The following is a 12,091-nucleotide window of genomic DNA, read 5'->3' on the forward strand; positions in this document are numbered from 1 at the left end:
ACAATATCGAAAGTGAAACAATAACGGAAGTTTATTTCACGGTCAACATGGCTTCCAAGTCGCTATTTAATTCAATGCTGCGACCTTCTACTATTTCTTTGCTTTGTAGTACAAGTAACACCCTTTCCCTTCTTCCTCAAAGGTAATATATAAATTTCACATGAAGAAAATTACAATTCATTTATTTTTAAGTAAAGTGTCCAGTTTTACACATGATTATTTCAAATTGATTGACGGCCATGAGAGTCCGCTGAGAGTTGAGTAGCAGCTAGACTCTAGAATCTAGATCTAGATCTAGTAGCTAGCTAGTTGATTGAGAGTGGTTGTGCTGAGAGTGAAATCTATTATCTAGATCTATAGAATTCTAGATCTAGGAAAGAAAGATGGACAGAAGTGGAAAAAGAGTAAATCTAGAATAGATTCTTGAAAGAGTTATTGTTATTGATTATAGACTATAGACTAATTTTTATAGACCTAACTAGTTAGTTAAATTTAGTTTCCTGACAACAATTTTAAATCAAAATAAATTTGATAATCGTATTCAAATGCAAAACAGCAAAACACACATATTAGGCGTCATGGTAATCTATCGTATTAGGTACGTAAAATTGCCCGCGACTAGTAATGTGAAAAACAGGTGACTCCTTAAATTTTAATAATTATTTAACATTTTGAGGAGGATTTATGTTTTGAAAAATACAAAAATGTTCCCTTGTTTCATTTTAGTACCTGTTTTTTAAACGATTGAATTAAAAATTTTCAGTAATAAATGAAGAATAGCGATGTTTCCAACAGATGCAACCATGCTCATTTTCTATAGCAGCCATCTTGTGGGTTTTTTTTACTGTAAACTTATAGCGCAAGCTTCAGGGGAAGCCACTCTAACTTTCAGTTGGCCGCTTTTTTAAATTTATATAGCAAATCCTGCTCGCAAACACTGCTGTTTAAAGTTAATTTCTTGCCTATATTGATATATTTAGCCATTGATTTATGTTTATTATTCATTTATCTATAATATTTGACACAAATATATCACAATATATTTTTATTAAAGCCTTGACGATGAGGTAACTTTTTTGTACATTACTAGCCGCGGGTGATTTTACGTACCTTAAACGATAGATTACCGGCGTCACATATTATACACAAATAATCAATTTATAAAAATTAGGCTAATTTAATAGATTTTCTCACTAAATCTAAAATGTACGCAATTTTCAATTTAAACATTGCCACTGAATAAAAGACATCCATATTTAATCCATTAGGCACCAATTTTGAAGTTTTTAGCTCATTTTTAACTAAATTAGGCCTACTTAATTTAATATTTATTGTCACTCACTGCCATGACACGACACACCTCTCCATGACAACTCAACTTACGTCTGAAGCCATGGCAAACCACGAATCGGTTTGACTTTTTAATTGGGTATGCACCAGAGTTCCTCACTAGTAATGAGCCAAATAGGGGTCACATGGTTTTTAAAAGATAAAAATAAATTTGTTGTGATATGGACGCCTGTCTAATAAAAATCAGCTCACAATATTTAATTTCTTTTTTCATAGACTGATAAAACTAAAATGCTCTACGTTTTCGCTCATTTTTGTACCTACACCGTTGATATTTTAAAATTTCTATTAATTTTAATGAAACCAACTTTTGAATTTAGCCACCATTCTCCAAACCAAATTTTAAAATGCTTTTCTGGCATATCTAGCCTTGCCACCTATGGTTTGTTTTTATAACGCAAAAACCCTGCCATTTTGCTCGTGGTAAACATTTTAAACGGTAATTCTAAGAAGGTCACTGGAACTAAGATGAAAAATCGTCGGAAGTCATGCATCCGGTCTGTATGCCATATTGTTGTTAGCAACCAGCCACGCCTCAGGGTTAGCATGTAATACTACTAATTAATACTAATTATAAGGTCTCTGGGCACTATACATATAATAGTTGTATAATTATATAAAGTTAATATATATTATATTAAGGCCCAATCTGATTCAGGGCCTGACATAGATAATAGATAATGATAAAATACCAACTCATTTCATGACGGTAAAAAATTATGAAGAAGTACAAATCACACATGCCAGTCAAACAAAGACAGTTGCCTGCTTTATGCTTGTTATGGTTTTCTGTTTTTATTTTATTCCACATTTTTTTGTGCATTTATATTATTTATTATGAATCAAATAATTATAAAATCTATTTACTATTTAATTGTTTAGTCTGCATTATTTAATAATAGTTAAAAAAAAAAATTGATTTTATATTTTCTGTGATTAGTATAGAAGTATAGAATCTTTGTGGTACAAAATGAAAATCATTAATATGTCATCATTAATCTAAAAATAAAATGTCACCATTATTATTTGGTGGGGGGAGGGGGAGAGGTGATTTTAGAAATGGGAATCTATATTTTAAAATAAACAATATGTTAGTTTTATGTTAGCTGTACATTTTAGCAGTAGTACCCTGAGAAATCATTCGGATGGGGTTTGGGTACCATCAAATTTTAGCCAGTGGTTCAATTTTAAAAAGAAATAGAAGTGTTTTGTTTTTTACTAGAATCACACACAACTGGCATAGAAAGGCAGATAATTCATTTACTTCTGGCATTCACATTATAGCAAGATTTTTCTGGATGAAAAGTGTTTTAATTAATTACAGAGAAAGCCTTAACAGAAAATTAAGTAAAGACGAGAACTAGAGCTTGAACTTTTGGGGTTAGAGGTTGATGATCATATAGTACTGAATACAAGGTTTTGTTCTAGTTCTAGCTATATAATATTCATGAAGTTTTTACTATATGTAGAGTTACTTCCCCTACCTCCCATCCCAACTCCTTATATAACATTTAAGAACTTGTATGATGATTATTGATTGGTCTTCTGTTTTTGTTTGAGACTTATTCTGTAATTTATCACAACCAGTTTTGCCTGTGTGCAGCAAGTACGACACCGAAGATTTCCTAAGTTTGTTGTCCGCCCTACAACACGTAAGCCATGGCATGTGAGGAAATGGACCCAAAAAAAAGATGCTCGTTTAATTACTAGCAATGAACAATTTATTCAAGATGTTATCACACAAACATATGTCAATGCAGAGAGCCCATTGAAAGACGGCCCTTGGAACAGAAATGCTTATACAAAAGGGTATGTTCAGGATTATACATGCGTTAATTTTAAATATGTTAGCTTTAAAGACATGGTTGAAGGAACAATAAATATTTTTAAAATATACTATTCTGAAAATGTCATACATTAAAATATATTTGTTATTGTTCTAGCACTAGAAGAACTGGAGTTCTTGCCCTTAAACTTGGCCACATTCTCCAATGGACAAAAGAGGGCAAGAGTTTTTATGTTACATTACTACAGGTTTGATTCTACTTCATTTGAAACTGCCAGCAGTTTTTGTTTTATTTGGAAAATGATTCTGTGAAGTTAACGCTAATTTCAATAGTTCTACATAATTTAAACATGCTGGTTGTTTTTGTTTTTATCTTGAGAATAATTATCTAAAAATTAAGCGGTCAAATTTATAAAAAAGTTATTATAATTTATGGTTTAAAGTTTTTTTTAATTTATATCATGGGGTTTAGCACTAAGCAAATGATGATTATTAAATTTAAACTAAAATATCACAACTACTCAAGGTAATGTTAGCAGTCCATCAAAGGAATGGATTTGAGATTTTGTACTGTGTGCAATAAGACTAGAAATGTATTAGTGCTTACTAATGTTTATCTATATCTCCCCTATAGGTTTTAGACAACCATGTGATCAACTATGTTCCCCCTGAGCTTTATTCATCCTACCCAAGTCACCAGCCACACCATGCTCAAAGATTTGGTCTACAGGTTGTTGGTGCCCTTAGTACTGACCCTCGACAGGTCACTATCTACTCTATATCACTTTTTAAATTTAGTTCCAATGGGCCAGCTGACAAACCCATCCCCAAGTTCCCTCAAAACTCAATTAAGGAACCATATTTCTAGAGCAGGGGTCTCCAAACTATGGCCCGCAGGCCGAATGCGGCCCGCAAAGTCATCTCATCCGGCCCGCTGAGATCTTTTTGTCCAAGAAAAATCGTTTGTTGGTGATGGCTGGGGGAACTTTGCCCAGAAAAATCAAAGACATGTCTTGAAGAAACTGGCCCCCGAACTGAAATTTGATAGTTAATGCGGCCCTCGGACTGAAAAGTTTGGAGACCCCTGATCTAGAGGCTTGTTCAAGGTTGAATGCTCAGCAATCTGCAGCTTTGACTTTTTTTGCTGTAGTTTTATATTTCAAGTAATTATTCCCATTACTTAACAAGATGAAGTATAAACCTTGTTTATAACCTTTGTAATGTCTGTCTGCAGTTTTCAAAGCCCTATAACAACCTATTTGTAAAAGCTGGAGTTCCACCCAAGCGATGGCTGACCAGATTTTTAATCACCCCAGAAGCTGCAGTGCAACCTGGTAAGTGTTTGTGTTTTACTTTGTTTCTGAATTATTAAATTTCCAGCACAGAGTCAACATAAAAAATCCACCCAGTGGGTGGATTATTTTGTCAATTGCATTTTAACTCAGTTTTTAAAAATGTTTGTGTTTTCTGCCATTATAAAGTTTATTGCAAAAAGTATAAGTATAAACCTATGGACTGTTGTATATTTATACACAGAAAAAATAATCTGTTTCTAAGTTATTTCAGTAAGTTTTGTCACATTTCTCACATCTAATAAGATATTAAAATTTAACCCCACATTCTCCATCGCTATTGTTTAAATTGCAATATGAAAATGAAGGTTGGTAATTAATTAGAGGAACTAGCTGCAATTACTTAGAGAAGTGGTGGTTCTTTTATTTTTTACAGTGCTTTCCGTGTTCTAAGCTCTACCACTTTTTTATATTTTATAGGGGTTGTGTCCCTTTTGTTTTTCAGATGCAAAATAAATTAACACTAAAATGATGACTTATTTTATTTCCACAGGTACACCTCTGTTTGCCAATCACTTTAGAGTTGGAGATTATGTAGATGTACAGTCTAGAACGTAAGTTTTGTAGACCATCAGTGCTGTTTTAAGTTTCATTATGTCCGATTAACCAACCTTGTAGAAAGTTGGAGGGAGGGGGATCTCCACTACATACATTTTATGGAGAATGAAATAGTCACAATACACAAAACCCATCAAAATTATAATTATACATTGCTGTATGTGTCTGATATTATTAAAACAATAAAATTAAACAAATCATCTGGGGTAGTTTGACATGATTTGCTTACATTTTTGGCAAGAACCTGAGAATTCTTATGTCATTTTATAATGCCTGGCAGCATGGGCCATCTTGCTTATCTTAAATGCTATGGATTACCAGTGGTATATGCTGGTCATTGTTTTATTGATACCAGTGGTGTATGCTGGTCAGTTGTTTTTTTTTATTGATACCAGTGGTGTATGCTTGTCATTGTTTTATTGATACCAGTGGTGTATGCTGGTCAGTTTTTTTTTTTTATTGATACCAGTGGTGTATGCTTGTCATTGTTTTATTGATACCAGTGGTATATGCTGGTCATTGTTTTATTGATACCAGTGGTGTATGCTGGTCAGTTGTTTTTTTTTATTGATAACAGTGTTGTATGCTGGTCATTGTTTTATTGATACCAGTGGTGAATGCTGGTCATTGTTTTATTGATACCAGTGGTGTATGCTGGTCAGTTGTTTTTTTTATTGATAACAGTGTTGTATGCTGGTCATTGTTTTATCGATACCAGTGGTGTATGCTGGTCATTGTTTTATTGAGACCAGTGGTATATGCTGGTCATTGTTTTATTGATACCAGTGGTATATGCTGGTCATTGTTTTATTGATACCAGTGGTATATGCTGGTCAGTGTTTTATTGATACCAGTGGTGTATGCTGGTCATTGTTTTATTGATACCAGTGGTGTATGCTGGTCATTGTTTTATTGATACCAGTGGTGTATGCTGGTCATTGTTTTATTGATACCAGTGGTATATAATGTCAATGTTTTATTGATACCAGTGGTGTATGCTGGTCATTGTTTTATTGATACCAGTGGTATATGCTGATCATTGTTTTATTGATACCAGTGGTGTATCCTGGTCAGTTGTTTTATTGATACCAGTGGTGTATGCTGGTCATTGTTTTATTGATACCAGTGGTATATGCTGGTCATTGTTTTATTGATACCAGTGGTGTATGCTGGTCATTGTTTTATTGATACCAGTGGTGTATGCTGGTCATTGTTTTATTGATACCAGTGGTATATGCTGGTCATTGTTTTATTGATACCAGTGGTGTATGCTGGTCATTGTTTTATTGATACCAGTGGTGTATGCTGGTCATTGTTTTATTGATACCAGTGGTGTATGCTGGTCATTGTTTTATTGATACCAGTGGTATATAATGTCAATGTTTTATTGATACCAGTGGTGTATGCTGGTCATTGTTTTATTGATACCAGTGGTGTATGCTGGTCATTGTTTTATTGATACCAGTGGTGTATGCTGGTCATTGTTTTATTGATACCAGTGGTATATGCTGGTCATTGTTTTATTGATACCAGTGGTATATGCTGTCATTGTTTTATTGATACCAGTGGTATATGCTGGTCATTGTTTTATTGATACCAGTGGTGTATGCTGGTCATTGTTTTATTGATACCAGTGGTGTATGCTGGTCAGTGTTTTATTGATACCAGTGGTGTATGCTGGTCATTGTTTTATTGATACCAGTGGTATATGCTGGTCATTGTTTTATTGATTCCAGTGGTGTATGCTGGTCAGTGTTTTATTGAGTCTAGAGTTATGATATTCCTTTTTGTGATATTACATATGTTTTAATGACAGGACAGACCACGGTTTTCAAGGTGTCATTAAGAGATGGGGGATGAAAGGTATGCCTGCAACTCACGGTGTGACCAAATCACACAGAAAAATGGGATCTACTGGTGGTGGTGGAGTAAGTCAGATTATTGTTTTGTTTATCTGGTGGTGGTGGAATAAGTCAGATTATTGTTTTGTTTAACTGGTGGTGGAGTAAGTCAGATTATTGTTTTGTTTAACTGGTGGTGGTGGAGTAAGTCAGAATATTGTTTTGTTTAACTGGTGGTAGTGGAGTAAGTCAGATTATTGTTTTGTTTAACTGGTGGTGGTGGAGTAAGTCAGAATATTGTTTTGTTTAACTGGTGGTAGTGGAGTAAGTCAGATTATTGTTTTTCAACTGGTGGTGGTGGAGTAAGTCAGATTATTGTTTTGTTTAACTGGTGGTAGTGGAGTAAGTCAGATTATTGTTTTGTTTAACTGGTGGTGGTTGAGTAAGTCAGATTATTGTTTTGTTTAACTGGTGGTGGTTGAGTAAGTCAGAATATTGTTTTGTTTAACTGGTGGTGGTGGAGTAAGTCAGATTATTGTTTTGTTTAACTGGTGGTGGTGGTGGAGTAAGTCAGATTATTTTTTTTTCAACTGGTGGTGGTGGAGTAAGTCGGATTATTTTTTTTCAACTGGTGGTGGTGGAGTAAGTCGGATTATTGTTTTGTTTAACTTTAACTGGTGGTGGTGGAGTAAGTCAGATTATTGTTTTGTTTAACTGGTGGTGGTGGAGTAAGTCAGATTATTGTTTTGTTTAACTGGTGGTGGTGGAGTAAGTCAGAATATTGTTTTGTTTAACTGGTGGTAGTGGAGTAAGTCAGATTATTGTTTTGTTTAACTGGTGGTAGTGGAGTAAGTCAGATTATTGTTTTGTTTAACTGGTGGTGGTTGAGTAAGTCAGAATATTGTTTTGTTTAACTGGTGGTGGTGGAGTAAGTCAGAATATTGTTTTGTTTAACTGGTGGTGGTGGTGGAGTAAGTCAGATTATTTTTTTTTTCAACTGGTGGTGGTGGAGTAAGTCGGATTATTTTTTTTCAACTGGTGGTGGTGGAGTAAGTCGGATTATTGTTTTGTTTAACTTCAACTGGTGGTGGTGGAGTAAGTCGGATTATTGTTTTGTTTAACTGGTGGTGGTGGAGTAAGTCAGATTATTGTTTTGTTTAACTGGTGGTGGTGGAGTAAGTCAGATTATTGTTTTTCATCTGGTGGTGGTGGAATAAGTCAGATTATTGTTTTTCAACTGGTGGTGGTGGAGTAAGTCAGATTATTGTTTTTCATCTGGTGGTGGTGGAATAAGTCAGATTATTGTTTTTCAACTGGTGGTGGTGGAGTAAGTCAGATTATTGTTTTGTTTAACTGGTGGTGGTGAAGTAAGTCAGATTATTGTTTTGTTTAAATGGTGGTGGTGGAGTAAGTCAGATTATTGTTTTGTTTAACTGGTGGTAGTGGAGTAAGTCAGATTATTGTTTTGTTTAACTGGTGGTGGTGGAGTAAGTCAGATTTTTTTTTCAACTGGTGGTGGTGGAGTAAGTCAGATTTTTTTTTTCAACTGGTGGTGGTGGAGTAAGTCAGATTATTGTTTTGTTTAACTGGTGGTGGTGGAGTAAAAAAGTAAAGTTCCTCTTTCAAACCTGACTGTCTATAGGGCAAGTGAAGTAGAGTTCACTTGTTTCTGTGACCTCTGCATATGAACAGATAGTGTGGTCAGCACTATGCTCAGCCGTCTTTACTTTCCCTAACGTGAGTTCAGGGGCGGTTACTGTTTTGAACCCGAATTCGAACTCGAGACTTATGTGTTAGCAGTCCAGCTCCCTACCGCTAGACCACCCCGTTCCATGTTGGTGGAGTAAGTCAGATCATTTTTTGTTTTTCATGATTGTTAATTTTACATGGCCTTGTCAGAGATGTATCTAGATACATAAACACTTTGTTGTATATTGGTGGTAACATGGCTGTAACTAATCAGATCACCATACATAGGGCGAAAATGTTATCATACATCCCAGAAATATTTGTATTTGCTGTGATCAATTAAATTCAAACTTAAGTACCAGGTGCCTGCAGGATTTTTTGCAAGCTGTTATATAATTGGATTCCTTTGTTGTCGCTAACATTTTGTGACTATGATTAGATTCCTCTTTTATCGCTAACATTTTGTGACTACGGTTAGATTCCTCTTTTATTGCTAACATTTTGTGTCCAAGATTAGATTCCTCTTTTATCGCTAACATTTTGTGACTACGGTTAGATTCCTCTTTTATTGCTAACATTTTGTGTCCAAGATTAGATTCCTCTTTTATCGCTAACATTTTGTGACTACGGTTAGATTCCTCTTTTATTGCTAACATTTTGTGTCCAAGATTAGATTCCTCTTTTATCGCTAACATTTTGTGACTACGGTTAGATTCCTCTTTTATTGCTAACATTTTGTGTCCAAGATTAGATTCCTCTTTTATCGCTAACATTTTGTGTCCAAGATTATATTCCTCTTTTATCGCTTACATTTTGTGTCCAAGATTATATTCCTCTTTTATCACTTACATTTTGTGTTCGATTCCTCTGCTATGTTAATGTTTGAATCCACAGGACAAGGATGGGATATGGAAGGGCAAGCATATGCCAGGTATGATGGGGAACAAACTGAGATCCTCATATGGTCTTAAGGTAAGCACATAATTTATTGTGATAGAATCAACCCCTTAGTTACCCAGATGTCAATGATGTGTGTAACATATTCACAAAATATTATTTGATCAAATTTTGTGTTTAATGGTGAATTTAACTTTTTCATTCATACTAGTTTTATAGTTTTAAACAAGTGTTATATGTTGCTTTTTTTTTCAAGTTTTTATTTTTTCAACTTTCATTCATTTTCAAAACAACTTTAAATAATGTTTATATTATGGGTCATCCATCAATGACATCCTACTCTTGTGAGGGGGGAGGGGTCAGACTTAAGTCATGATGTGAGCGGGAGGGGGGTGCGGGTTCAGAAAGGGGCAACATACTTATGAATTTTTTAGTAGTGAAAGTCATTTTCAAAAGTTTTTTTAAATAGTTTTAAATTCATTTTTTTTTTCATGATTTGTATTTTAACTTTTTATAATAACTTTAAAAAATTTGTTTTATATTTGCATCTTTGAAAACTGTTTGAACTAAATTTATCTGTTAATGGTACTTTGTATATCATTAACAGCCACAAACAATGTTCCCTCTAAGGGGGAAAAAGATTGTGTGCGACGTATATTTTGTGTGTGCTGTGTTCTAAAAGTCTTATATAAGGATACATGTATTTTACAAAATGACTGCGCGGCAGTTAAAAACTAGTGCGCAGCCGCGCAGCTTAGAGGGACCATAGGCCACAAATCAGCTTTTCTGTTGGGTTATGTTTTCAACATTTTAAAATATCCCTTATTTGGTTTTCGTGCTCATAAATTTTCATTTTCAACATTTTAAACCGGCACCCATTCACTTTTTCAGATCTGGAGGATCAACACCAAGTACAACATTCTGTATGTGACTGGCAGAAGTGTGGCAGGCCTCCCACACACCTTTGTGCGGGTGTGGGACACCTTGCTCCCTCTGAAGAGAATCAGGCCTGAGAATGCCGAGGGCCTGCCCATGCCAACTTGGTTCCCAGACGACGCCAGCGAGCCCCTCCCTGAGGAGCTGTTTGATGAGGATTTGTTCCAGTTCACTGACCCCTCAATTGACCTGGAGGCCGAGTCATAGATTGTAATCATTTTTATTAATTTTTGTATAGTTAACAAACAAATAAATCCCTGTATGCATACATTAATTTAGTGTGTTGCTTTGTTTTTTCATAGAGGTTTGAAATACTTCTGTAACCAGTTCTGGTAATTTAATGTTGATTATCAGAATGAGCCAGTGATTGAATAATGTAGACAATTTTTTCCTATTAATTTTCTTAAAGAAAACAAACACTATTTGAATTAGTTAAAAATTAATTAAAAGATTTCAAAAGGTTAATTCTCTCAATTTGTTACAAATTATCAAAGCTATTATAAACATTTTATCCCAGCTTATCTCCCCTTCCAAGGTAATGGCCACCAACTACAGATGTGCTTAGTACTTTATTCAGTCTTATAACAAGAGATGGCCTATGGTGTGATTGACACCCGAAGGCCCATGTAATGGTTGATATCAGATGGTGCAATTGATGCAAGATGGCCCATGTTTTGATTGACATCAGATGGCCCATTGTGTGGTTGACATCAGATAGCACTTGTATTTTGGTTGACATCAGATAGCACTTGTATTTTGGTTGACATCAGATGGCCCTTGTACTTTGGTTGACATCAGATAGCACTTGTATTTTGGTTGACATCAGATGGCCCTTGTATTTTGGTTGACATCAGATGGCCCTTGTACTTTGGTTGACATCAGATGGCCCTTGTATTTTGGTTGACATCAGATAGCACTTGTATTTTGGTTGACATCAGATGGCCCTTGTATTTTGGTTGACATCAGATGGCCCTTGTATTTTGGTTGACATCAGATGGCCCTTGTATTTTGATTGACATCAGATGGCTGATGGTGTGGTTGACATCAGATGGCCCGTGTTTATGGTTGACATAAGCTGGCCAGAATCTACTTAGTAAATTACCTTTCTATATTGTGGATTTAATGCCACATATCTTGTTCCTGTCATATTAGCCCTTTTATCAGCTGTCCAGTTCCTTATAGTTTACCTCCTAACCAGTTTAGCTAGTAAAAGCATATTACACAACAACCTAGAAATGTGCTTTAGTAATACGATAGACGAGTGGCCTAGCGGTAGAGAGCTGGACTGCTAAGCCCAAAGTCACGAGTTCGAGTTAGTTCAAGTCCCTGAGTACACCGAACTCTGGGCATGGTGAATTGTTCGTATAATTTGTTTTTAGTAGTAGGCTCAATTTCTACAAGTTATAACACATCCGTCTTTTTGGCATCTCTTATACTGTCTAGCGGAAATAATTAACGCAATTTAATCTGACACAAGACAAGACTGACTACTGAAGGCTACTAGTATGGTACATTTATTACAATATATGCCAGTTATCATTTGGGTTTTTTTTTTGAAGAGTTAAGTCTGTTATAAGATTATAACTTTGCTGTGATTGTTCTACCAATTAAATTATTTCACAATTTAATGGTGAAATAAGCTAATTAATTATTACAACCACTAAAGTTGACTATAGGGTTGG

At 35.0% G+C, this 12,091-nt stretch overlaps 1 protein-coding gene across 1 annotated transcript; it reads left to right on the top strand.

Annotated features, from left to right (window-relative positions):
* The first annotated feature begins 6 nt into the window (after nucleotides 1–6).
* LOC131931066 (large ribosomal subunit protein uL3m) lies at nucleotides 7–10,681 on the top strand. The gene is made up of 9 exons (XM_059287760.1): nucleotides 7–142; nucleotides 2,938–3,159; nucleotides 3,294–3,384; nucleotides 3,771–3,899; nucleotides 4,371–4,470; nucleotides 4,982–5,042; nucleotides 6,863–6,974; nucleotides 9,471–9,548; nucleotides 10,365–10,681. The coding sequence occupies exons 1-9, from the start codon at nucleotides 48–50 to the stop codon at nucleotides 10,614–10,616; spliced, it is 1,140 nt and encodes a 379-aa protein (XP_059143743.1). The 5' UTR covers nucleotides 7–47; the 3' UTR covers nucleotides 10,617–10,681.
* The last annotated feature ends 1,410 nt before the right edge of the window (nucleotides 10,682–12,091 follow it).

Source organism: Physella acuta, unplaced genomic scaffold (genome assembly GCF_028476545.2).
Source record: "Physella acuta isolate Inbredline_101_S28 unplaced genomic scaffold, ASM2847654v3 ptg001885l, whole genome shotgun sequence".
Classification (NCBI taxonomy): Eukaryota; Metazoa; Mollusca; class Gastropoda; family Physidae; genus Physella; species Physella acuta.

What these genes read in the sequence shown, in the direction of transcription:
- LOC131931066 (XM_059287760.1), top strand. Translation starts at nt 48, where the DNA reads ATGGCTTCCAAGTCGCTATTTAATTCAATGCTGCGACCTTCTACTATT. An exon ending in CTTTCCCTTCTTCCTCAAAG is followed by an intron (nt 143 to 2,937) that starts GTAATATATAAA and finishes TATCACAACCAG; the next exon opens with TTTTGCCTGTGTGCAGCAAG. An exon ending in GATCTACTGGTGGTGGTGGA is followed by an intron (nt 6,975 to 9,470) that starts GTAAGTCAGATT and finishes TTGAATCCACAG; the next exon opens with GACAAGGATGGGATATGGAA.